Raw genomic sequence first — 27,008 nt, 5'->3', positions numbered from 1 at the left:
AGGTAAAGTATGAAATCCCTGGATTCAAGTGGCGGATCTCAATCTCAAGGCGAGATGTAGTCTTCCCTCCCTAGAGGTTAAAGTGTGGGCTGAGTTCCAGTTCTTGTTAGCTTGTGATTGGATCCTCTGACAATCCGAGTCTCTACAAATCACCTCATTAGTATAAAAGCCCTCATTAGCATAAAAGCCCTCATTAGCATAAAAGCCCTCATTAGCATAAAAGCCGAGGTACAGATCAAGGAAGCTGGTGTGTCGCTCTTCTCACCCAGTCACCCAGAAATTCCAGTAAGACCCATAGACGTGGTCGATCACAAATCGCAGCCCAGTACACACTCTTTGAGCTCTAGCTTCTTTTGTCAACATGTTGCATGAAGCAATCACTCCTTTTTGTTTCTCGGTGGTGTTAGAGAGATACTGAGTAATTCATTTTCCCATAGTGAGGAGCCCTTGGATATGAGTGGTCCTTGTGACTTGTTTTGGCTTTGAGTAATTGATACAGCAACTGAGACATTGTATTGACCTGGGATGTGACTCCATGGCAGAGCATCTAAAAGGCCTCGGGTCCATTCAGTTTCCAGCACTGAAAAAAAAAAAAAAAAAAAAAAAAAAAACCACAAAAGATGTGCAAGTTCCAGGGCAAGGTCTTAAGTCAACAGTTCTCAACCTGTGGGTCAGGACCCCCCTGGGAGCCACATAACAGATATCCTGCATATCAGATATTTACATTATGTTTCATAACTAGCAAAATTACAGTTCTGAAGCAGCAACAAAATAATTTATGGTTGGGGGTCACCACAGCATAGGGAATACATTAAAGGATCACAGCATTCAGAAGGTTGAGAACCACTGTCTTAAGAGGTCTGACACATTCCCATTCTTCTGCAGCACTAGCAGCAGGGACACGTTTCACAGTTAAGAGCCAGGCAAACCCCAGCAGCCAGAATGGTTGTTCTGTGTGTGTGGTAATATGCCTTCTCCCTCTCTCTCCCCTCTCCCACCTTGTCTCTTCTCTTCCCCATCCTTCCCCGAGTGTGTGTGTGGTGTGTGTGTGTGTGTGTGTGCGCGCGCGTGCTGGCCAGAGGACAATGAAGAATCATTCCTCAAGAGCCATCCACCTTGTTTCCCCCTGACCCGGAGCTCACCAGGTAGGCCAGGCTGTCTGGCCAGTGAAACCCAGGGGTGCCTGCATCTGCCTCCCCCAGTGCTGAGATTGCACGCATGCACCATCCATCACACCTGGTTACTTTCTGACATGGGCTCTGGGGACTGAACTCAGGTCCTTATGTTTGCAAGGCAAGCAGCAGTTTACCAGTGGGGCGATCTCCCGAGCCCAAATGGCTATTTCAAGTCATTAATCTTGGGGTGCTTTCTTACACAGCATGAGGTAATGGATGAGATACCCATATTCCAGTTCCTTTACAGCTACATGTTTCAATTCCTTGACTTTGACCTATTCTAGTAAGTTTCTGCTGAATTTTTAATTCATTCCTATATTTGTCTTAACATCTCTGGGTGCGCTGCAAAATATTTAAGACAAAGATCATGATTTACTTATTGTCAGAATTTATTGATAATATCAATCAGATTAAATATGTTTCATAATTTTTTTGTTTTGTTTTGCTTTTGGTTTTTGTTTCTTTTTGGTTTTCTGTTTTGTTTTGTTTTTTGTTTTTCAAGACAGGGTTTCTCTGTGTAGTTTTGGTGCCTGTCCTGGAACTCACTCTGTAGACTAGGCTGGCCCTGAACTCACAGAGATCTGCCTGCCTCTGCCTCCAGAGTGCTGGGATTAAAGGTGTGCACCACCACCACCTGGCTCATAAAAATTTTTAAGAAGCTGCAAAAATGCAGTAACTGTCAACCATTCTAAATTGTTTACATATAAAAGTATTAAACTAAAACCCCAATCAGGCGGTCTGCTTTTTGTTGTTGTTATAATTGTGGAGTAGCACATATCCTACTAATAGATCTCTAGGTAATAACTGCAAAATATGGAGAAGATATAATAAGACAACTATTCAGAGGCACCAGAAAGGGACGGAAAGCCACAGCAACAAGATAGATAATACCACCAAGATAAGGGAACAGCAGGGGTGAGGTCTGTATTTATAGATGTCTTTCCTGCGTGCATCCCCCAGACATCACAACATAAGTCAGTGTGAATTCAAGTGGAAAACAAAATTTAATTGGTTTTGGAAGTCAGGGGGCAGAGCGTGGCATAGGAGAGTACTTAAATGGCATGGGGTAGAGGAATCTTAGAGGGTAAAAGGCCATAGTTACCACCCTGTAGACAGAAGTTTCTCTGATCCCACCTGGCCCCGAGGTGCAGACAAATCTCTCCCACCATGGTCCCAAAGCCACCTATAAAATAATTGTTCAGAGGCTTATTACATTAATTATATTAATTAATTAATTACAAACTGTATGGCCTATGGCTCCAACTTCTGGCTAGCTAGCTTTTTCATCTTAAGTTAACCCATTCCTATTCATCTATTTGTTGCCATGTGGCTGTGGCGTTACCAGTCTGCTGGCGTCTTGTTGCTCCTTGGGGGGTGGGCTTGTGTCTCCCCTGACACCACCCTTGTCTCGTCTTCAGTTTGAATGTCCCGCCTAACCTTATGCTGCCTCGCCATTGGCCAAATAGCTTTATTTATCAACCAATCAGAGCAACACATATTCACAGTGTACAGAAAGACATCCCACCGAACCCTCCCCCCCCAACCTGTTTATATTGTTCTAGGTGTGTGTTAGCTCAGTGGTAGAGACAGAACTTGCCTATCAATACTCCAAGCTCTAGGTGTAGTCCCTCATTCCACAGTTAAAAAAACAAATAACCTTGGTCAAATCCTTGAGTGAGGAAAAGAATCAAAATGAAATAGGTCACAATGGACAAAACCCCACAGTTCAGAGGATGCAGCAGACTCTAGTCTCCATGTGTTACCTACTATGGCAGTGGCCTAGTTTGCTTTGTGTTGCTGTGACAACCACCCTGACTAAAGAACTTGGGGGAGGAAGGCCTTCTCCAGTTTTTAACTCCAGGTTTCCCTCTGTCCTTGAGCGGGAGTCAAGGCAGTAGCAGCAGGGTCACAAAGCAGCCTTGTGACATCACACCTGAGGACAGAAAACAGCAAACGCACACATGCCGCCTGCTTGGTTTTGCTCAGCTGGCTTTCTTCACTCTTAGGTGGTCCAGGGCCCTGCCCCTGAAGTGCTGTTGCCTACATTCAGAGTGGGTCTTCTATCCCCACATCAGGTAAGGCAACCAAAACAGTGCTCCACAGACATGCCCACAGCCTGATCTAAGGAACTCCGAGGTGACTCTACGTTGTGGAGAGCTAAAATTTAAAGCTAGCCATCACATACAATGGAAAGATCACTCTGCCTCAAAGATCACTCTACCTCCAAAAAGACTCAGAAAAAGCAAGGCATTCTATCTAGAGAAAATGAAGGCAAATGAAGCCAATTCTGAGACGACCCAGATACTGGAATTAGCAGACAAGGCCCTTAAATCAACCATTATTAAAATAATTAAAATGAATATGTAACATAAAAGTTTAAGAATGTGAAAATGTATAAAAATGAAAAGTATAAAAATCTGTAGTGGTAGTATTAGAGGGCATACTGCTGTGGAACAATCTTTTTGTACACTGTAAATACATATTACTCTCACTGGTTAATAAAGAGCTGACTGGCCAATAGCTAGGCAGGAAAAGTTTAGGCAGGACTTATGGACAAAAAGAAAGTGTGAGGAAGAAGAAAGGCAGAGTTACGGGTGCTAAGAAACGTGGAGAGAAGCAAATGAATATGCCATACTGAAACTGTCCTACCACATGGTGGAATGTAGATAAGACATATTGGTTCATTTAAGACATAAGTGCTAGTTAGTAACAAGCCCAAGCTATCGGCCAAGCATTTACAATTAATAATAAGTCTCTGTGTGGTTATTTGGGGAGCCAGCTGGTGGGACAGAGCTGACTGGTCCCCACAAAAAACTCCACCCACAGCACACCATAGAAAAGGTAGCTACAGGTGAGCCCATACTGATAAATGATTGACTAAATAAACAAGTTATCCAAAGGCTAGTTCATCCTAACATAATTAATTATAGGATGGGAAGAAACAGAGCACAATTATCAGAGGGCAAGACTCTGGCAGGCATGTAAAGATGGATGTCAAATTAGTAGGTGAAAGTTTGAGGGGAAACAATATTTGCCTAATTTAACAAGAGTCTCCAAATTGTTAATTACTAATTTGAATGACAATATAAAACAATACTGTTAGCCGGGCGGTGGTGGCGCACGCCTTTAATCCCAGCACTCGGGAGGCAGAGCCAGGTGGATCTCTGTGAGTTCGAGGCCAGCCTGGACTACCAAGTGAGTCCCAGGAAAGGCACAAAGCTACACAGAGATACCCTGTCTTGAAAAAAAAAAAATACTGTTTACACAGAGAAAAACAATCACAAGAAACCTCCAGGTGCTACATTTCAAACCACTGAAAGCAGTGATGACTGTGTTTGTCCCTTACCGTGTGCATGAGGGGCACATGACCTCTGGGGTGCTCTTGTTAAATATGTGACCCCAGTAACTCTGACTAAGACATTAGGAAAAGCTAAATCAAGGGTGTCCAACAAAATGACTTCCCACTCCCCTTCCGAAGAGGTCAAGTTGGGCAGGAGAGGGGAAGCCGAGGATGTGCCAGAGACTGGTGCAGATAAAAGAGATAGACACCTTATTGCTCATGGCAGTGGATGCGGTGAAAACAGGTCAGGTGGAGTGTAGGGGAGGCTTTCACATCTTTGTGCAGGTATTTTAAACTGAGGAATTACATATATATTTACCTTTCCATTCTCTTGCTCTCCTTCATTTCCAATTGAGCATAATTTAATTAGACTAGCTTGAAATTTTTACTTCTGTCTAATGGATTACTAACTATTATGGTGAACTTAATGGTTTGACAATAATCTAGATTTTTAAAAAGAATCAGGGGGAATAACAAATTAAACATTTCCTCTCACCTTTTGGCATTAGAGAAAACTAATATTCCCACAAAGGTTGACGCTCTGAGATAACAATTAAATCCTTATATTAACAGATGCCTCCACAACCTTGACCGTTTGCATATTGTTTCTTTCCAGTTAAAATTGTAACCAAGATATGGATGGTGATGCTGTTCTTCTCTAGGTGCTTGTGGGGGGGAAGGGGAGGGGTGTGCTCAATATTTAACAGTCCAGGCTCTCATAAATCTCTGCCGGTCATCTGAACAGTTACTCACGAACCCCATAGACCTCAGCCTTTTCATCCTTAGAATGAGATGCATCAATTAAGACACGTGGGGTTCTCAGCTCCACTGTATCATGGTTTTGCTGAAAACCACATGCTCTACCTACTTGTTTTTAACGTTCACAAGAACCAAGGATTGGTTGAAGGCTGGGAAGTTGTGATTCTACTCACCAAATAGAAGAGTGAAGAAACACTATTTAAAGAACGTTCCACCTCTGAGGACTTTTAAGAAGGTGAAACATATTCCTGAGTTCTGTCTGGAACACAGATATAAATATCACCACCTCCCTGCTCCCGGCTTAACCTATAGTGGGTTGTTATCTCTTAAGAAGGTCTCCTAAGAAGGTAAAAGAAGGTCCTTGGGGGCTGAGGGCATAGTGTGTCGTTCTCCTGGTGGCAGCTGGTTATGAAGGGCAGCCTTTGGTACCATTTAGATCCCAGACACACACACACACACACACACACACACACACACACACACACACACACACATCTAAATAGTCTTTGAATGCAACCACAATCAAACCTGCCTAATAGAGACTTCAGCCACCCGCCTCTGGGGACCTGCAATCACATCTTATTGTCATTCTGGTGTGCAAATGTTAGGAAGTACATGCAATTAAAATCAGTCTGTGATTGTAATCAGCAGTTATTAATTTCTCATTTTCCTTGGCTGCCAGTGCACTTTTGAGAATCTCTAGTTCAGGGTGGAGGGATGACTCAGAGGTTAAAGGTGCTTGGCAGCAAGCCTGAGTTTAAACTCCATGAAGTAAAGAACTGACTCCAAGTTGTCCTCTGCCCTCCAACATCTGCAGGTCCCCCTTAAATAAATGTAAATAAAAATCACGCCGGGCGGTGGTGGCCCACGCCTTTAATCCCAGCACTCCGGAGGCAGAGCCAGGCGGATCTCTGTGAGTTCGAGGCCAGCCTGGACTACCAAGTGAGTCCCAGGAAAGGCGCAAAGCTACACAGAGAAACCCTGTCTTGAAAAAAAAAAAAATCAATCCACAAGCCTTCCAGCAAAGTGGCCAAGGCCTCATCCATTCATTTCTTCTTGAACTTTCTTCTATTTCCAAGCTCTCTTTCCCTTCCTCTCCCACCCTGCCAAGTTCAGCAAAGCAGGAGTTCGAGAGTGTTTGCAATGACTGCTATTTCCTGCCTCCACCAGGGGTATTGGAACTCTGAAGGAAAATTCCTGGAAAGAGGCAGAGACCACAAAGGCTAATTGAGGGGTCAGAACATCAGTGACTGCAGAGGTTGGAACGCTGTTAAGTTCAGAGCCCAATCATTTTGGATTATCTTTGGTCCCCTTCTATGGTCATTTACTGCCCTCCCCTGTATGAGATAAACTTTGATGTATTGTGGTGGTATTGTGTTCCCCAAAATATTGTGCACCCTAATAAACTTATCTGGGGTCAGAGAACAGAACAGCCACTAGATATAGAGGCCAGAAAATGGTGGCACACACGCCTTTAATCCTAGCATTCCAGTGGCAGAGATCCATCTGGATCTCTGTGAGTTCAAGACCACACTGGAAACGCTAGGCATGGTGACTCACACCTTTAATCTCAGGAAATGAGCCTTTAATCCCAGGAACTGATGGCAGAAAGCAGAAAGGTATATAAAGTGTGAAAAACCAGGAACTAGAGCTGGTTAAGCTTTTAGGCTTTTGAGCACAGTTCAGCTGAGATCCATTCTGGATGAGGACTCAGAGGCATCCAGTCTGAGGAAATAAGATCAGCTGAGGAATTGCCTAGGTGAGGAAGCTGTGGCTTGTTCTGCTTCTCTGATCTTCCAGCATTCACTCCAATACCAGGCCCTGGGTTTGTTTTTATTAACAAGATCTTCTAACAATTCCTGCTACATCTATACAATCAGATCCCTAGCTTCTAAACCCAAATGCTAAGAATATGGCCAGATGGCATTGGAGGTCCACAGCAGAGGGTTCCCATTGCTTTGCTGCAACCCGCCTTCCTGATACAACTCACAGTGTATTTGAAAAGTTTGTTGGCTTATGGCATTCTTTGTTCTGTTCCCTTAAGTCTCAGGAAATGCATGTATCCAGAAATGACAGTTTTGGCCCACCTTAAGCCGAACCGGACCGCAGAAGGATTTCTGGCAGTTAAATAAAAGTCAGCATTCCTCAGGAACGTATGAAACAGGTTCTAAAAGGAGTCATTCCCCTGCCTCTCTGGCAGAAGGGGCATACAGCTCTCCATTGACATATGCCCATGGTTGCATATCAAGGCCCATGCTGGCCTCCAGGTTCCTACAGAGCCTGTTCACGAGTACCTGTCATACACTTCAAACCGCCAACTCTAGCATCCTGGCCCTTCTCACCTCCTCCTCTACCCCAAATTCCTAGGCCTGTTCTAGCTCACAGGCTTCCCTTCTCCCAGATACCTATTCCTTCCCTATATAATGGCAAGGTCCCGTTCCCACCCCCACCCCCCAATCTCCCCATCTCTACTGTTCTCTCCTGCTATTCCTCCTTCTTGTAGATAGCCCGGGCCATCTTGCTATCTAAAAGACTTGCTGCTTTCTCTCTCTGCTCCGAATTCTTCCAGATGCCTTGATAGTTCCTTTTTCTTATCTACAATGAAAACCTACCTCTTTAATCGTCAAATGGGCCATTTTGATGGTTTCTTTACTGTGTCCCCTCACACACAATTAAAACCTCACGTAACTGATGTCACATTGGAACACGGGATCTGTGTTCTTGGGCCATGGCCACTCATGTTTGGCTCCATAATAAACCCTGTCTTAAGTCACTTTGAGGTGAGAGCTGTATTTTCTTGCAACAAGATGTATTTGCTGAGAATGAAGGCTCACTGAACTGGGATATCCTACTAGAGCATTTTAAGTACTGATCATAGGATCCCAACATCTGAGGCGAACAATTGCCCATTGAAATCCAAAGATACTACTCAACTTCCACAACTCATGTGGGTTGTGTTACTCACATAACAGACAGGGTAGGCCAGGCGCACTCTACAAAAGCAGTAGGGGAAAAAGACAATTTGCTGGGCGGGAAAACCCTGAACTATCTGAAGCACTTTCTTTTACTTGGAAGCTAATTAACTCAGGCATGGTATCTTCACACATATGATGCCAATGCTTGGTCCTTGAAGGGCCACAGCAACACCATGGCCCCAGCCTCCACTAGGTGTGGTGGTAATCTAATTATACTGAAATGTGATTTTGATTGTATGTTAATAAATAAAGTTGCCCGGGGGTCAGAGCTATTAGAGCCATAGCAAGAGTGTGGCGGTGGTGGCACACGCCTTTAATCCCAGAAAGCCAGCCTTTAATCCCAGGGAGTGGTGGTAGAAAGCAAAAAGATATATAGGGCGTGAGGACCAGAAACTAGAAGCATTTGGCTGGTTAAGCTTTCAGGCTTTGGAGCAACACAGTTCAGCTGAGAGCTATTGGGATGAGGACACAGAAGCTTCCAGTCTGAGAAAACAGGACCAGCTGAGGAACTGGTGAGGTGAGATAGCTGTGGCTTGTTCTGTCTCTTTAAATAGAGGAACAGACAGGAAATAGAGGGCTCATTCGGGAAGCTGGGACACTGCAGGCGGAAGGGTGAGATTTCAGCTCTGAGCTCTGACCTCTCGGCTTTCTCTTTTGCATTATTTCTGTGTTTCTTATTTAATAAGACGGTTGGTTACATCTATAACTAGGCCTGAGGTTTTTTTTTTTTTGTTTTTTTTGTTTTTTTTTTTTTTTCTTCTTTCGAGACAGGATTTCTCTGTGTAGTTTTGGTGCCTGTCCTAGATCTCGCTCTGTGGACCAGGCTGGCCTCGAACTCACAGAGATCTGCCTCACAGAGATCTTAAAGGAGTGCGCCACCACCGCCCCGCTCTGCTAACCCAGCACCGGCGTGTCCACTCGTGCTAACGGTGGGGAGGTGAGCGGTCGCTCATTCGAGACCCTCAACTTCCTCAGAGGTGGCGGAGGGTGCAGGCAGGCACCCCGCCAACATCTCCAGCTCAGCTTCCTAGCCGAGGGAGGCGTGAGGACGCGGGCGCAGCGGGCGCAGCGGGCGCAGCGGGCGCAGCGGGCGCAGCGGGCGCAGCGGGCGCAGCGGGCGCAGCGGGCGCAGCGGGCGCAGCGGGCGCAGCGGGCGCAGCGGGCGCAGCGGGCGCAGCGGGCGCAGCGGGCGCAGCGGGCGCAGCGGGCGCAGCGGGCGCCTGCCGGCCGACGAGCACGCGCACTAGGTGCCGTCGGGTCCTCAGGCCCCGTCCCTCGGGCGGTGCCCCGTCCCTCGGTCCTCGTGCATGCCCAGCTGTGCTTTTTCCCGTGGGGCTCTGGGGCACGCGGGAGATTTGTCGTTCATGGCGGCTTCTTGCTCCCTAGGTTGCTCCTCTGCTTCTTGTGTCTGTAGCCGCCGGGGCACGCGGGGCCACCCCTCGCTGCTGGAGAAGCGGCTCTCGGAAGATTCGCGCCGCCACCGGCTGCTGCAGAAGTGGGCGAGCATGTGGAGCGCGGACGCGGCGGAGGCGGAGCCCGAGCCGTGCGTGGAGAAGGCGGCGGTGGCGGCGGTGGCGGAGGCGGATCCCGAGCCGGGCGAGGAGAAGGCGGCGGCGGCGGCGGTGGCGGAGGCGGAGCCCGAGCCGTGCGTGGAGAAGGCGGTGGCGGCGGTGGCGGAGGCGGCGGCGGTGGCGGCGGAGGCGGCGGCGGTGGCGGCGGAGGCGGTGGTGGCGGCGGTGGCGGAGGCGGCGGCGGAGGTGGCGGCGGCGGCGGCGGACGCGGCGGACGCGGCGGCGGCGGCGGCGGCGGCGGAGGCGGCGGCCGGGGAGAACCCGCTCGTGTTCCTGTGCTCGCGCTGTCGCCGGCCGCTGGGCGACTCGCTCACCAGGGTGACCAGCCAGGAGGACAGCAACTGCATCCTCTTGCACTGTCAGTTCGGGCCCGGGGGGCATGAGGGGTTCCTGGGTTCCACGGGGAGCAGAGGGGAGGAGGGGCCTTCCCGTCAGCGGGCTCGGCCATCCCCAGGAGGGTTGAGCATGGTTGAGCGTCGTTGTGAACAGTTGTTCAGAAACAAATGACCGAGCGTCTCAGCTAGGTACTTCCTTCAGGGGCGTGCCCAGGTTTTTCAGATCTGGTGGGCTCTGTTGGCCGATGGCCCTTTCAGTTCCAAGTGTGAAGACCATCCAGCTGCTTTGAGGGGACTTGGGGGCATGTCCAACAGCTTGTGCCAAAGTGAGGGCTAACAACATGCGATAACGGGGACGATTGAGTGAGTGCATGAATGCTATAAGGCCAGTGAGTGAGGAGGCGGTTTCTTTGCTGGGTGATCCACCCAGCATTGCCACCATTAATTTGGACAGCCTAAAATTGGGATGGGACTTGTCTGTTTTTTGTTTTTCGAGACAGCGTTTTTCTGTGTAGTTTTGGTGCTTGGATCTGGCTCTGTAGACCAGGCTGGCCTGGAACTCGCAGAGATCCACCTGGCTCTGCCTCCCGAGTGCTGGGATTAAAGGCGCGTGCCACCGCCACCTGGGAACTTTCTTAATATATTTATAAACTCATCTTTCAACCCCAGTAGTTTTTTATTTTTTAACATATACAAAAAATAGGGGCTGGAGAGAGGACTCGAGGGTCAAGAGCACTTGCAAAGGACCTGGGTTCAGTTCTCGGCACCGACGGGCTGGTTTACAACCGTTGGTAACTCCAATTCCAGGGGATCTGACGCCACCACGCATGCACTTGCAGCACATGCAGGCAAAACACTCAAAAATAAATTAATAAAAATTTAAAAAATGTGTGACTTCCCCATTGCTTGTGTAATTATCACCAGTGTCTTTCCAATCCCCACGGGAATGTCAAGTTTGGGTGCTGGAAAATTTCTCTTTGTTATCTTTATATGTAGATACTAACCTGGGTCCTGCTCCCCCACCCCCCGCCCCCAGGAAGGGACCCAGGCTTGTGTTGCCTAAGTGTAGACAAGCTTTAGAAAGGAACCAGGAAATGGGGGGACTTGGAGAATCTGTCCTCGAGTGCACACCGCGCAGAGGCGTGACGGTGGACTCTCGTGGAACAAGCAGGGAGGGAAGGCTAACTACTGTAGCAGCCGTCCAGGCAAGAGGTGGTCTGAGCTTTCAGGGCCCAGGGAAGGTTTGTGAGGCAGAGCTTGCTTGGCATGATACCCAGAGCTGTAAACACCAAAATACACTCATGGAATTACATCCCGGCTTCTAATCAGAGCCACTGAATATGTGGGCATGGGGTTTACCAAGGCGACTCTGGAAGAGGGTGAACTGGAGAGATTGCTTCTCCATTTTCCTCTGGGAGTGTTTTCTGTTGCTTCTCTGGTCCAACTGTGACGTGTCCAAGCCCAAGATGTCTGTCTGGGGACCTGCTCCGTTACTTTTAGAGGAGCTCTGTGTTGGATCTGGAGGTGCAGGGATGACCATCTTCCTTGGTCTTGACCTTGATTTCTCTCTGCCTGGTAGTTGTTCTTTGTAGCTTGCGATTCTCACAATCCAAGCTCTGTCGTTGATGTTCCTGGGTAATGTTGTTGGCTTTATTAATACTGTTAGTTGTCAAAGAAGGATATGAAGTAATTCCTACTCCACCTTCTTTTTCCAGAAGGCCCCTGCACCTTTAGTTTTGAACCATGTAATGGGCTCCGTCTTTGGGCTCCTCTTTTTCCCTATCCCTCTGAGTTCTAAAATAAAAATTAAAGTTGAGTTAAAAGTTGTTTTTTTTTAATGAAGTGCTGCTGCTCTCTCCCAGGTGTTTCCTCCAATGTGTCTGTGGATAAAGAACAGAAACTGTCCACGTGTAAAGGCGAAGAAGGCTGGTAAGTAAGGTGTTGATGTGAATATTGCGTCATAGAAAATGTTTAATTTTAAGGAAAAGTCTCCCACCATTCTGTGAGACTGCTTGAGATGTAACTTTCAATGGTCACTGAACACATATAAAAGAAGTAAAAACCCATTATTCGGTGGTGAGAGCCCCTTTCGATAGGAAAGTGGAAGTTTCTAAGTTTCTGAAGGGGTCGCTGACACAGACTTTAGGGCTTTGGGTTTGGTGCAGAAGAAGAGGGGAGGTAAATGTAGAACATATCTGTCTTAAAATCTCCAAGTCTGAGGCGCCCTGTCCCAGTGCCGCCGCCTCTTCCATGTCCCGGCACAGACAGGAAGTACTAATCCAGAATCCGTGTCCACAGCCGACTGGGTACACAGACAGGCCGTTTGTGGCCTTAAACAAGCAGTCCTGACCACAGCACAGCAGTCCTAGTTTTGTTCCGTGTGGCCACTGCTGGGGCTGAAGGACAGCCACCTTGTCATAGCTGTCATCTAGTGGTTGCAAGTGCTGTCCTTGGCACATGAACGGAAGCCCCGCCTTTTGTAGTTGCTACCCCAAATAGGAACCGTGTCTTGCTGAGGTGTGGAGATTAACGTTAGGTAGTGCCAGAGAAGCAAAGGTGGTACCGACATTAGAGCTTTAATAATGCTGGAATATCCTGTTCAAATAAAGTCGAGTGCAGCGGTACAGAAACTCAAGGGAAATTACATGGATATTGGTAAAGATAATGTGTACGCGTGTCAGGTTATGTTGCTGGCAGGTGGATGGTTACAATTTAGAAATATCACCTTTGCTTTTTAGATTTATTTATTATTTTGTGTGTATGAGTCTTTGCACGTATGTATGTGTGTTCATCATGCGTGTGCCTGATGCCCACAGAGGTCAAAAGAGGGCGCTGGATCCCCTGGAATTAGGAATAGTAGACAGGTGTGAGCTGCTGTGTGGGTGCTGGGACTGAACCTGGCTCTCTGCAAGAGCGGCCAGTGCTCTGAACTGTTGAGTCATCTCTCCAGCTGTCTCCTGGAAATCTCAACTTTAGATCTCGTCTCATGTTGTGGCCGAGGAAAACAAGCCGGGGAGTTCGCCCCTCACTAGGCTGCGGCACTGACTGCGGTCCATCCAGGGTGTTGGTGTTGGCCTTACTGCTCTGCAGTGTTCTTTCCTCCCTGCTTCCAGCTCAGTCTTCTGATGTAACCTCCCCCATTATGTCGTGGCGTGTCCCAGGTCCACTGTCTGTGCTTAGTGTTTTCCTGAAATCAGCTTGCAGGTAGCTGGAGCTCCGCTGCAGTGGAGCAAACAGTAGATCACGCAGTTGTTGCTTGTCTTGCTAAGCCTGTGGTCTGCTCTCGGGTGCTGAACAGTGTACAGCCTTGTTGACAGCAGTGTGACGTGGAGCTGACTGTTCTTTAGCAATCAGAACTGGTTGAGAGTTGAGAAGGGAACCGTCCTTCTCACTCAGTGGGCTGAAGGGGCTCGTCTACTTGTGTCTCCTGAACCTGTCATCTGTATCGCCTTCAGTTGTCCTGGGTCTCACCAGGCCTTGTGAAATACTCGATTGCTTTAGGGTGTCCTTTCTACTGAGTGTCCAGCTGAGCCATTCAAGTGGTCAGCAGGAGCCCAGGGGTGGGCTCCAGAAGTACGGCTCCCCTGTTTTTCTGATCCGTCCCTCGTTGAGGATCTTAGGATTGAGCAGGTTCCTTGATTAAAGTCATTTGTGGTTTCTGGTAGTGCTTCTCAGTCTTGTTCAATGATAGTCTGATGGTAGCCACACACTCCTGCTGTTCCCCAAGATTATTCTAGTTCTGGATCAGTTGGATTGTGATGAAGTAGCTGACCATGCTATCACTACAGTTCTGGGGGTACATTGTCTAAGGGCCACGTTCAGTGGTAGCCTTCTTGATGACAGTCCCAGGTGGTGCAGAGTATACTGTGGCAAGATGGAACCTTGTGTGGGTGTGTGTCTCTTCTGGTCTCTCCCTCTTATAAAGCCACTGGGACTCTACCATGATGACTTGTCCAGTCTTAGTCACCTTCAAGAGACCCCAGGTGGGTCTGAGGTTCGTGTACTGTCTCACTGGAGTTTCTTCACGAGCTTGGGAAGACAGATCACATTCAAATGGTACCGAGATGTGAGAGGGCTCATGTGAGCTCTTGCAGGTATTGTGACTAATTTTGAAAATTCAGATTATCCATTTATTATCAGTATATCCTAGGCGTTAAAATCTCAGGTTTTTCTAAATCTTTTTTCTTGATTACAATATTGACAATGTGTTGTAGCCTCCTAATTATTATGAAGTTGATATAGATAGCTACATATACAGACATATACATATATACATATATACATATATATATACACATATATACATATATATATACATATATATATGTCCTATATCTATATCATGTAGATCTGCCTCTTCACTGTTGGAGAACTTCTGCCTTGGATGATCAGGGTGTTTGTAGCTCAGTGGGTAGAGCACAGTGTGTACAAACCCTTGGTTCAGAGCCCAGCACGGTGGTGCACACCATCATCCCTGCACTTGGTGGAGGCAGGAGGATCATAGAGAGAGCAACATAGAGAGCTAGCCTTAGGATCCGTAAGACTCAGAATGCCCTTGGACTCCCAAGAAGAAGGCCATGAAGAATTGGCATTTCAAAATTGGTTAAGAAAGGAGTCCCTTTGGTATTCTAGAAGACTAGAAATATGAATTTAGTTCTTCACTATAATAAAGAATTGTCTGGTTTTTTGTTTTGTTTTGCCTGTTTTCTGTATTTTTCAAAAATGCAAGGAAATATTTGTATTCTGCAAGATTTCTAAAAAGCATTAGGAAATAATGTGAATTAGGTGCTACAGGCCCCTAATTTCAGATAGTTTTTTAATTAAAAAATGTTTAGTGATGCTTTGAGAATTTCATGCATTGTATTGATCATATTCACCCTCCTCACTCTATCTTTTTCCCAGCTCTGTCTTCCCACTTCTTACCTCCAAAACTTCAGGCTTCTTTCATAACCTATCAAGTCCAGTTTGTGTGGCTTCTATACTCCGTGTGTGTGGCTGTCCACGGATCATGGTCCACCTACCAGGGCTTCACCCTTAGAGAAAACTGGCTCCTCTAGAAGCCGTCAGCCAGCCACAGCTTTGATCACTTGAAAAGCCATATGGAAAGCTATATGTGTATATATTGAGTTCCATTGGGGTTACCCTATACTGGGATTATGCTCATCCTAGAAGCCCTGGGTTGCCAAATAAAAAACCCAGTGCTAGATATGGGAAACCTCAGAACAATGTCAGATGTCTCAGTGGCCTTCAGTTGACTGTCCTTTTAAAATAGGAAATACAAAATTAAATCAGTTGATATCAGTGCCTCTTAATTTATCCTAGTAAAGATGTGACCCTAAGATCTTGTGTATCAGGAAAGAACAATTTAAGAAGAAAAGAAAATGACTATACTTTCCTTACTTGAGGTACTTTTATCATGCTTGTTTAATTTCTTAGATTTTTCTCCTAAAAAATTTTAAAACAGGCCGGGCAGTGGTGGCGCACACCTTTAATCCCAGCACTCTGGAGGCAGAGGCAGGTGGATCTCTCTGAGTTTGAGGCCAGCCTGGTCTACAGAGAGAGATCCAGGACAGGCACCAAAACTACACAGAGAAACCCTGTCTCGAAACACCCTCCCCCCACCCAATTTTTTTAAGTAATTTTTATCCATTTATTAATTGATTACTTTGTATTTGGCATCTTTTGAAACTAGACAAGTTTAAATCAAAATTTTATCCATAAGCCAACTCTCATGGAAAAACCACTAAGCAAGCAGTGTTCCATGTTACAGAGCACATAGTCTATGGTGGGTCATGATTTAATGTCTGAGTAGAAGGCCGGGTCCCAGACACGTGCTCCCTCAGTCCGTGAGATGCTCACCAGGGTCAGTGACAATGAACTGAGGGTGTGCATGCGTATCAAAGAGAGGGCCTTTCAGCCAAGTGTGATGATGCCCCGTAACCTCAGCACTCCAGAGGCTGAGGTGGGGAGGGTGGTCGGGAGTTTACAGCACCTTGGCTACCCAGCAAGCCCTCTCCTTAAAAATAATAATGATAAAGCCATGCGGTGGTGGCAGGTCAGGGCTACATATCCAGACTCTGTCTCAAAAAACCTAAAACAAAACAAAAACAAACAAAAAAGAGGGTTGTTCCAACCTTACTGGATTAGAATTTCTATCTTCCATGTTATCATTATTATTGTTTTGTTTTTCAAGACAGGGTTTCTCAGTGTAGCTTTGGAGCCTGTCCTGGATCTCACTCTGTAGACCAGGCTGGCCTTGAACTCACAGAGATCCGCCTGGCTCTGCCTCCCGAGTGCTGGAAGTAAAGGTGTGCACCACCACACCCAGCTGACTTTCTTTTTAAGAAGGAATGGTTTATTTGGACTCAGACTTAGAGGGACCAGTCAGTCAGTGGGAAAGACAGTCACATTACATCTCAGTCAGAAAACAGAGAGAGGAATCCCCAGCTCCCTTTATTTTCTCAGAATTTTTAAGATTGGGGGTGGTAGTATCCCTGGCTAGCTTTGAACTCAGTGATCCTCCTGCCTCATTCTTCCAAGTGCTAGGATCGCCATAATGTTTCATAGTGAACCTATCTATATAAAAGAAAAGGGGTGGAATATTTTGTCCTAAAGGTCACAATATTGAAGTTACTTTTCTCCTTAAAAGTTAAATTTAGGGTCGTGGTACCTTTTAGGGGCAGGGCTGTCATGCTGAGGAGCCTGGGTTCACTGCAGAGGTGTTTGCCCAGTGTGGCATGGGGTCACAGTTCAGAAAAGTACTTCAATGCCATCAGTCTCTTCAGCTCATCTCTTCTTTTTCACAGGATGGTTTCTTCTAGTTCTCTTCTTTTTTTTCTTTTCTTTTATATAAAATGATTTTATTATTGTTTATTTTATTTTATGAGCGTTATTGTTTTGCCTGCATATATGTCCTTGTGAGGGTGTCAGGTCCCCTGAAACTAAGGCTGCAGACAGCCGTGAGCCGCCATGTGGGAGCTGGGGATTGAACCCAGATCCTCTGGGAGAACAGCCAGTGCTCTTACCTGCTGTGCCGTCTCAGCAGCTCCAGAAGGCTTGTTATTTGACAGATGATGTGAAATTGCTACATGGATAACAGACTTAAAGAAGGGAAGGAATTGCGTGTCCTTCCTCGCGTTGAGTTATGTGGGAGCTGGCACCAGACTTCCTTTTTTCATGGCCCAGGCTGCTGCTGCTGCTGCTTTTTTAAAAATACATTTTCGCCGGGCGGTGGTGGCGCACGCCTTTAATCCCAGCACTCGGGAGGCAGAGCCAGGCGGATCTCTGTGAGTTCGAGGCCAGCCTGGGCTACCAAGTGAGCTCCAGGAAAGGCGCAAAGCTACACAGAGAAACCCTGTCTCAAAAAAAAAAAAAAATACATTTTCAATACTTTTTTAAATAATAACACTCCACAACCCTAGAGAGCTGTGGAGAACACAAGCTGGAGGACAATGTTGAGGCTGTCTAAATCTTATTTTTTCAGACTTAGTTATTTTTATTGTGTGTTTATGGGTGTTTTGCCACATGCAAGCCTGGTTCCCTGGAGGCCAGAAGAGGTCATCGGATCCTCTAGAACTGGAGTCAGGGAGGGTTGTGAGCTGCCATAGGGGTCCTGGGAACTGAACTCAGCTCCTACAGGAGCAGCAAGTACTCTTAACTACCTACATCTATCTCTCTAACCCTGAGGTTGATAATCAAGAGTTGGTTCCACAACTGACTACTTTTTAGAAGCCAAACTTGAAAGCGTCCATGTTTCTGGAAAGTCACGTAGAGCAAGCTTTGGTTTCTCAGGGTTGCTCTGCTTGCCCCTGGCCTTGAGCTGTGGTGACTGCCGGGGGTGGGGGGGTGGGGGGGTGGGGTGGAGGAGGCTTATTCCGACAGTGAAATATTTATAACGGAAGCTGGATGCACAGGGCGAGCTGGACAAAGCCGTTAGGGAGAGATGAGATTGTGTGGTACGGCTTCCTCAGAAGGTCTCCACCAACAGGGAGAGGCTGTCTTCAGTCACTCGGGGGTAGAGGAATATTCGGCCTTCGAGCTGGCAGTGTCAGAGCTGCAGAGCTGATGCTTGTTCCTCTCCAGACTGAAACTCGGTTGTACCACATCTCAGTTACAATTTAGGGTCCTCCAAAAAGCAAATCGTGTCGGAAGACAAGGAGCTTCTCAATCTGGAAAGCAGAGCTAAAAGAGAGAAGTCTATAAAGCAGGTAATTTTGCTCTAAATTTATGCCCTTGTTTGAACAGTTTCCGGCGGTGACCAGATGACCCCTCCACATGGCCCTGTGATGTCATCTGTTTTGCTTTTAGCACTTTAGCAGTGAGAAAGTGCTCACCATCCATTAGGGAGCTGAGCTGTGTCAGGAACAGTGAACACATTCCATGCTGAGCTCAAAACAGTGCTCATTCTAAACCAGAAATGTAGCCTGGAGCAAAGCAAGATTTAAATTGTTTAAAAATATTTTTATGTGTCTGCATGTATGCATGTGCACCATGAGTGTGCTGGATGTCTCTGGAGGCTGGAAGAGGGTGTCGGATCCCCAGTCAGGTCTCAGGGTTGAGCCAGGGTGGTCAGCAGCAGGTGCCTTTGCCTGCTGAGCCATCCTGTGGCCTTAAGCGGATTGGCTTGCCTGGTGTTCGGCTCATTGCTGTGCACTCATGTTTCTTGAGACTGACGGGATGGCGAATTCATGTGTAGCTGTAGACTGTGGGCCAGGTTGTGACTGAAGCTAGTGAGATTATGAATGAGTATGTCTCATTCACGGGAGACTCACCCAGCTAAAGAGTTTCCTTAGGCCGAATATCTTCATCTATGCCATGCGTAACATTCCCAGAGGCTGACTCATTTTAACCCTTCAACTGTGAGCAGTAACTGCACTCACACTTGTGTTTCTCCACGCCTTTCCAACCCGCTAGATGGAAGACGTCCTGAAGGGCTTGCTGACGACGCTGTTGGAGATTGAGTCAAAACTGTCCTCCGCTGGCTGCTGCCGTCCTGAAGGCCCTGCTGACGACGCTGTTGGAGATTGAGTCAAAACTGTCCTCCGCTGGCTGCTGCCGCTGAGCTGCCCTTCCCGACCTGCCCCACCCTGTTCCTAATGGTGGTCAGACTCCTTCTGGGTACTTTAGGGGAGAAGTACCTGTTCTCCCTATGTGACTCTTAAAGCCAGTTTATGATACATACATGTTGGAACGAGATTTTGAGTTTTTATTTTATTAAAAAACGGGGTGATTTTTTTTCTGTCTTTTTTTTGTTAAATTCATTGTATGTGTGCATTTTTCTATTTTTTAAAAACTTTGTCACTTAACACTTTGGATAATAAAGAGTGAGCAGTAAGAAAATCTTGTTGTTCTCATCTGCTTTGTCTTTGAAGGTTAGTGCTTAAGTCTCTGGAAAAACTGGTCAGTCCACTTGCTAGAGTTACTTGGAAATTTGTGCAAGAATAAACTACCATCTATCTCATCCTGCTGTGGGATCTTCATGCTTAAAATGCCATCTGTATGCAGTGAGATCCCATCTTGCTGTTCACTAGATCATGCTTAAAAATGACAGCTGTGTGCATTGAGATCCCATCCTGCTGTTCACTAGATCATGCTTAAAAATGACAGCTGTGTGCAGTGACATCCCATCCTGCTGTGGGATCTTCATGCTTAAAGATACTTACCAAAGAGTGTGTAACTTCTGGGGTAAGATTTTAGTGTAATATATTAGATTTCAATTTTCTATAATGTAAAACTTTTCTAATGAGCATGTATTATTTTTATAATAAGGAAGAGAATAAAGATTTTTTTTTTTTTTTTTTTTCGAGACAGGGTTTCTCTGTGCAGCTTTGCGCCTTTCCTGGAGCTCACTTGGTAGTCTAGGCTGGCCTCGAACTCACAGAGATCCGCCTGGCTCTGCCTCCCGAGTGCTGGGATTAAAGGCGTGCGCCACCAACGCCCGGCCGAGAATAAAGATTTTTAAAATGCTTGAAGGTTCATTTGTTTACAAACTAAATTGATATTTAAGTGATAAAAAACATTCTGGGGCCCTGAGATCCACATACTCTAGGTACAGATGCGGCTCCTCACAGCACCCTGTAGGGCTCATTCACTCAGTTTCTGAAGCGTCCTGAGAAAGTCCGAGTCACAGTGTAACTGAGCGTGTGCCCCCAGTGACCGGAAGGCCTTCGGAACTCCCGTTGAGTGGTTGTACTTGACCGTTGAATGCATGCCTCAAACAGAAGGTGGGCCGTGGAGGCGCCTGCGGTGTGCAGGAGGTGGCGTTTGAGATGTTTAGAGATGCCTGAGCTGCTGGGTAAACCACTGGCAGCTTGAAGTCGGGCAGAGAGGGGTTGTGGGCATTCCACCAGAGAAATCAAGTACTAAAAAACGGTTCCCCTCTTCCTTCCGAGCTGGTTTCCTAGCACCGGAGTCTATTTCAGTCTTGCTCCATCCTGTTTAACTTAACATTTAGAAGAAAATACTCCAACACTCAAAAGACCATTCTTAACATCTCATTTGTTAAGTAAAAAATGAAAGTGTCTTACAACCAAAGGATTATAGCCGCATTCTTCATTTCTTCCAGAGAAAAAGCAAAAGACTTGAAAACAAATGCCCGGGAATCTTACATAGTTGCCGTCACAGACATCCTTTTTATTCTCCCTGAGTGAGAAATCGGTCAGTGTCGGTGTGTAAACAGGCGGCAGAAGCACTTGCCGCCACTGCTGAACAAACAGTGGGTGGACAGCAATTCACACTTCACCTCACCACACGAGTGGTGCTCAGTCTTTGTAGTGGCTCCTTTTCCCTCTGTGTATGTGTTCATGTATGTGTGGAGGCTGGAGGCTGGTGTCAGGGGTCTTCTATCTCTACCTTATTTTTTGAGACGGAGTCTCTAAACCTGGAGTTGGATAACTTGTCAAGACTAGCTGGCAGTGAGCCCCAGAAACCCTTCGCCTCTGCCTCTCCGCTCTGGGATTACAGGTGTGTGTGTGTGTGTGTGTGTGTGTGTGTGTGTGTATGTGTGTGAGGTGTGTGTGTGTGTGTGGGTGTGTGTGTGTGGTGTGTGTGTGTATGTATGTATGTGTGTGAGGTGTGTGTGTGTGTGAGGTGTGTGTGTATGTGAGGTATGTATGTATGTGAGATATGTGTGTGTATGTATGTGTGTGAGGTGTGTGTGTATGTGAGGTATGTGTGTATGTGAGGTATGTGTGTATGAGATATGTGTGTGTGTATGTATGTGTGTGAGGTGTGTGTGTATATGTGAGGTATGTGTATGTGAGGTGTGTGTGTATGTATGTATGTGTATGAGGTGTGTATGTGTGTATGTGAGGTATGTGTGTATGTGAGATGTGTGTGTGTATGTATGTGTGTGAGGTGTGTGTGTGTATGTGAGGTATGTATGTATGTGAGGTATGTGTGTATGTGAGATATGTGTGTGTATGTATGTGTGTGAGGTGTGTGTGTATGTGAGGTATGTGTGTATGTGAGGTATGTGTGTGTGTATGTATGTGTGTGAGGTGTGTGTGTATGTGAGGTATGTGTGTATGAGATATGTGTGTGTATGTATGTGTGTGAGGTGTGTGTGTATGTGAGGTATGTGTGTATGTGAGGTATGTGTGTGTGCATGTATGTGTGTGAGGTGTGTGTGTATGTGAGGTATGTGTGTATGAGATATGTGTGTGTATGTATGTGTGTGAGGTGTGTGTGTATATGTGAGGTATGTGTATGTGAGGTATGTGTATGTGAGGTGTGTGTGTATGTATGTATGTGTGTGAGGTGTATATGTGAGGTATGTGTGTATGTGAGATATGTGTGTGTGTATGTATGTGTGTGAGGTGTGTGTGTGTGTGTATGTATGTGTGTGAGGTGTGTGTGTGTGAGGTGTGTGTGTATGTGAGGTATGTATGTATGTGAGATATGTGTGTGTATGTGAGGTATGTGTGTATGTATGTGTGTGAGGTGTGTGTGTATATGTGAGGTATGTATGTATGTGAGATATGTGTGTGTATGTGAGGTATGTGTGTATGTATGTGTGTGAGGTGTGTGTGTATGTGAGGTATGTGTGTATGTGAGGTATATGTGTATGTGAGATATGTGTGTGTGTATGTATGTGTGTGAGGTGTGTGTATGTATGTATGTGTATGAGGTGTGTGTGTGTGTATATGTGAGGTATGTGTATGTGAGGTATGTGTGTGTATGTGAGGTGTGTGTGTATGTATGTATGTGTGTGAGGTGTGTATGTGTGTATGTGAGGTATGTGTGTATGTGAGGGGTGTGTGTATGTATGTGTGTGAGGTATGTGTGTATGTGAGATATGTGTGTGTGTGTATGTGAGGTATGTGTGTATGTGAGATATGTGTGTGTATATGTGAGGTATGTGTGTGTGTATGTATGTGAGGTGTGTGTGTATGTGAGGTATGTGTGTATGTGAGATATGTGTGTGTATATGTGAGGTATGTGTGTGTGTATGTATGTGAGGTGTGTGTGTATGTGAGGTGTGTGTGTATGTGAGATGTGTGTGTATGTATGTGTGTGAGGTGTGTGTGTATGTGAGGTATGTGTGTGTGTATGTGAGGTATGTGTGTGTGTGTGTGTGTGTGTGTGTGTGTGTGTGTGTGTATGTGTGTGTGAAGATCAGAGGTCAGCTTTCCCGAGCTGGTTCGTTCTTTCTGCCGCACAGGCTCTAAGCACCCTTCTTAGGTCTGAGGCTCGGAGGCAAGCGTCCTTATCACTGAGTCTTGGCGGCCCCGTCCTGTTGGTTTGGCCCTGTGCTGCTTTGCGTCCGGCGTGCTGAGCTTTTGCTCACGAGTGTGCTGTGCTGTGTCTCACACTCGCTTCTCTGTAGTTCTCGCTTGGCCTCTTTGAGGTCCTGCAACATCCTCCTAGTGAACTGCAGATCGCTCAGCCGCTGTCATTACTTCCCAATCAGTAAATCACTGGCTTCACTGCCTTGTGATACTGTGTTCTAGACTTGGGGGAACTAGTCCTTCAAGACTTAAGACGTCCCCAACACCGGTGACCTGAGAACCCAAAGTGTCGGACCCTGAACACTGAATGGAGGCAATTAATGATTTTTTTTAAGTGAAAAGAACAGTTTTATCCTGTCTACTTGTTTATCAGTTACAAGGATAAGTGGCACTATATGTAAAAGCTCAGCCTAGAAAAATGGTTGTCTAAATTCCCCTTAATATTTTAGGATTCACATATAAGATAAAAAGAAACACCCCCAAATGAAGTGGTAGTGTAGGATTCAGCATAAAATGTTAACGGTAAATAGGAATTTGGGGAAATTACCAAACTCAGTCATTTACATGTGTAATTACCCACCTGTGATCATTCCGCTGTTGTGTCTTCCATCTCTCTCCTCCCACACACGTTAAAAATACTTGGTATTAAAAATTATTTTTTACTAACCGAATACAATGAATTCTTAGAATTAGAGGTAAAAATATGACTATTTGAAACAGGACTCTGATCACAGCGGGTGCTCACTGTGTGCCCCGTGTGAGTGAGAAGCCCAGCAGACAGGCATCATAAGTGATCTGCAGATGTGCAAACCTCAAGAGAGAATTTGGAGGTCAATAGGCCAGAGAGCGTCCTACTGCACCCAGGGCCAGGAGAGCCAGTCAAAGCTTTGTTCATGTAGAACCCACGGGGCACAGACACATGCCCCGTGTTTGGGGATGGCCTCTGCGACCCCACAAGGATGCCCTTCTCCCCGAGAAGGATGATCTCAAAGCAGGGGTCTCAGGTTTGCAGGATGAAGTGGTCCCAGGGTCTCAGTATCGTCAAGGAATTGGACTACCCCCACAACCTTGCCTTCATTGGGAGGACCGGAGCCTGATGGGAATGCCATCCTGGGGCATGCAATCCCCAGAGTGAAGAGGCCCAAGTGGAGCTGTGCTGGGCAGCCCATGTGGCAAGGACTTCCTCAGAGTCCTGGGGCTGCTCAGAATGGACATCTCCATGGCAACGGTTTCAGAAACCCAGACTGCAGGCTTCCCTGCAATTCCCAATGTGAACTTGTGTTTCCATCTACTTTACCTCTTCCATGTACAGTGGTTAGTGTCATTTAGGCATATATATATATATATATATATATATATATATATATATATTTTTTTTTTTAAATATATATATATTTTCTTCCTGAATCAGACCACAAGGGGCCGCATTTCACCACATAAACATTCTCCATGTCTGGCTACTCACTAGCGCCAGGACAAATGGAGTGGCTGCTGGAGTCTCTTCCAACTAACCTGGAGCATCAGAAGCTTCTCGGTTAAATGGCACAGCCAGCCGGGACTCCCCCAGCCCCTTTCTACCCTAGTCCCTGTCAGATTACTAACAGTCTGTCAGCTCACCCCCAGTACTGTTTCCTCCGACGTGCCTGCAAGCAGCCTTCCTGGGACTCGGATCGTACATGGGAAGTTAACTATGGTTTCTCTTTCACTCCTTCCTATGTTTCCATGACTCAGGTTCATTACTAAACCCCCTTCCCGAATGCTGACTCTCTAATACCTGTGTCTGCCGGCTCCATTTGAAATTGCCAACTGAGAGATGTCGGCCTTTGGGGGAGATGCTTCCAATCACCCCACCAAAGCCCCTGACCCACAAGGACTTCTCAAGAGTTCTCCCCGTTTGTCTCCATGTCATGAGCTTCTTGGGAAGGCCTGGGGAACGGTACTGTTAACCGAACTAGGCATCCAAAGCACTTTTGGTGAGCCCTTTTTCCAAAATGTAAGCAGACGAAGGCAGTTGGAGTTGCCCCCCCCCCCCCCCCCCCCGCCCCCAGCTTCCATGGCTGTGAATGCAGAGAACCACAGATCAGAAATGTGGGAGGTTCTGGGGAGAGAGCTCAGCTGGGAAAGTGCTTGCCTTGTAAGCATCAGGATCTGAGTTCGATCCCTGGGACCCAGGTCAAGAGCTGGCCATGGTTCTGAGTGCCTATAATCCTAGCACCGGGAAGGTAGAGACAGGAGGATCTCTAGGACTCAGTGCCTGCCAATCTAGCCTAATTGGTGAGCTCGGGTCCCAGTGAGACCCTGTCTTAGTCTTAACATAAAAACAAGGTCAATGGCTTTTGAGGAACAACACCCAAGGTTGAACTCTGACCTCCACAGGTACACACACACACACATACACACACACATACACACACACACACTGTCCACTTCCCAAAAATACTTGAAAAGAAGTTAAATCTATGCTGAACATCTGTGGATTCCTTTTTGTTGTTAGTTCTCAAATAATAGCTTATAACACAATTTGCATAGCATTTACATTGTATTAGGAATCAAAAGTAATTGGGAAGTGATTTAAAGTGTGGGCAGATGTGCCTCGGCTATGTACAAAATAGAACGCCGGTTTGTAGCAGGGACCCCCATGGGTACTGGGAAAGAACTGCGCTTTATGTTTCCATTTGCTGAAACGCAAATGTTTGCATTCGTGTGTTAAATTATGCTCAATGGTAACAGCGGAGGCAAAGGTGGTTCTCTGAGGTGCAGCCGGACAGAGCTTTGTAGTCTGGGTCCTGCCAGGCCAGTAGCAGATGGTGCCACTCGTACCGTTGACCCTGTTTCCCAGCCCTGTCCCCAACCATGGAATGAGGAATTGGGTTAAAATGACCTGTAAAGTTCCCCTTCAAACTCATTTAAAAAAAATAGAAAAATGTTAATTTTTTGTTAACGTTTATTTATTTTATGTGTGTGTGTGTGTGTGTGTGTGTGTGTGTGTGTGTGTGTGTGTGTGTGTATGGGGGGCTGATGCTTACCACAGCGCACGTGTGGAGGTCAGAGGACAACTTGCAAGCATCCCTTCTCTCCATGTGGGTCGCAGGGTCACAAATTCTGCAGGTCAGGCTTGTCAGCAAGCACCTTTGCCCACCTGCCGTCCCTCTGGCCCCTGCCATATTTGTTTTAATTAAGTAAAGGGTTGAGTGTTACTAATCCGAAAGCCCAAACTCTGAAATCCGAAACTTTCTGAGTGCGAACGCGACCCCATGAGTAGACTCTACAGTCGGTCTCACGTGATGGGTCGCGGTGAAAAACACATCGGGCTAAAATGAGTGCGTGAAGTTCCTTCCGCTCTGCATCTGTAAGATGTGCATGGAAGCAGTCTCCCATCCCCCAGGCTTCTCACTGTATTATGCAAATATTTCAAAATCTAAACATATTGAAATATCAAACAGTTCTTCCCCAAGCATCCGATAAGGGACACTCAGTGGATTCTGCTTTGAAATGGAAACTGTGCCCGGGCAGGTGTTGCGGTAACGCCCGCATTACCGATACCCGTTTACCATGCCTGAGCGAAGGGCTGCGGATTAATCCCAGTAATCAGCATACCTTACTGACGTTGTAGCCGTTCCTGGCGAACTTACTACCGACGTCACCGTTCCTGAAGAACTTACCGACGTCACCATTCCTAAAGAACTTACCGACGTCACCGCTCCATGTGTTGAGTTCTGAATCCTCTTCGACCCCTCACCTGGTGTCCGAAGTTACCTTTCCCGGGTTTCGGCACCAGTTGCGGCGCGCTCCTCGGCCAGCGAGGAAGAACGACCACCACGCGAGGATCCTTCTCAGATCACACTTTATTGGAGCGCCTCTTGATTAAGGGAGAGCGGGAGGTGAGGGGCCCCGAGGACTTAACTGCAGCTGCTTATATAGGGAATCAGGCAAACGTGCCGTACTATGATTGGGTCCCGCCAGAATGCAAACACGGGGAGCCACGGGATAGACTGAGGACATAAGGCCAATTACCATACACAAATCGCCTCATTAGTATAAAAGCCCTCATTAGCATAAAAGCCCTCATTAGCATAAAAGCCGAGGTACAGCTCAAGGAAGCTGGTGTGTCGCTCTTCTCACCCA

At 46.7% G+C, this 27,008-nt stretch overlaps 1 protein-coding gene and 1 long non-coding RNA gene across 2 annotated transcripts; one reads left to right on the top strand and one right to left on the bottom strand.

Moving 5' to 3' along the window:
- Positions 1-2,160: 2,160 nt before the first annotated feature.
- On the bottom strand, positions 2,161-7,696 carry LOC143268160 (uncharacterized). Its single transcript, XR_013043856.1, has 2 exons — positions 2,833-7,696; positions 2,161-2,358 (listed from the first exon to the last, which is right to left on the bottom strand). It is a non-coding gene; the product is annotated as an uncharacterized LOC143268160 (long non-coding RNA).
- Positions 7,697-8,422: 726 nt separating this feature from the next.
- LOC143268045 (protein Mis18-alpha-like) lies at positions 8,423-19,494 on the top strand. Its single transcript, XM_076548356.1, has 7 exons — positions 8,423-8,442; positions 9,153-9,447; positions 9,497-9,820; positions 10,064-10,178; positions 12,018-12,084; positions 18,266-18,362; positions 19,069-19,494. The coding sequence occupies exons 1-7, from the start codon at positions 8,423-8,425 to the stop codon at positions 19,180-19,182; spliced, it is 1,032 nt and encodes a 343-aa protein (XP_076404471.1). The 3' UTR covers positions 19,183-19,494.
- The last annotated feature ends 7,514 nt before the right edge of the window (positions 19,495-27,008 follow it).

The sequence above is a fragment of the Peromyscus maniculatus genome, chromosome 12 (assembly GCF_049852395.1).
Source record: "Peromyscus maniculatus bairdii isolate BWxNUB_F1_BW_parent chromosome 12, HU_Pman_BW_mat_3.1, whole genome shotgun sequence".
In the NCBI taxonomy this organism is placed as follows: Eukaryota; Metazoa; Chordata; class Mammalia; order Rodentia; family Cricetidae; genus Peromyscus; species Peromyscus maniculatus.
The sequence above is the reverse complement of the archived record's forward strand: the minus strand, read 5'-3'. Positions and strand labels throughout refer to the sequence as shown.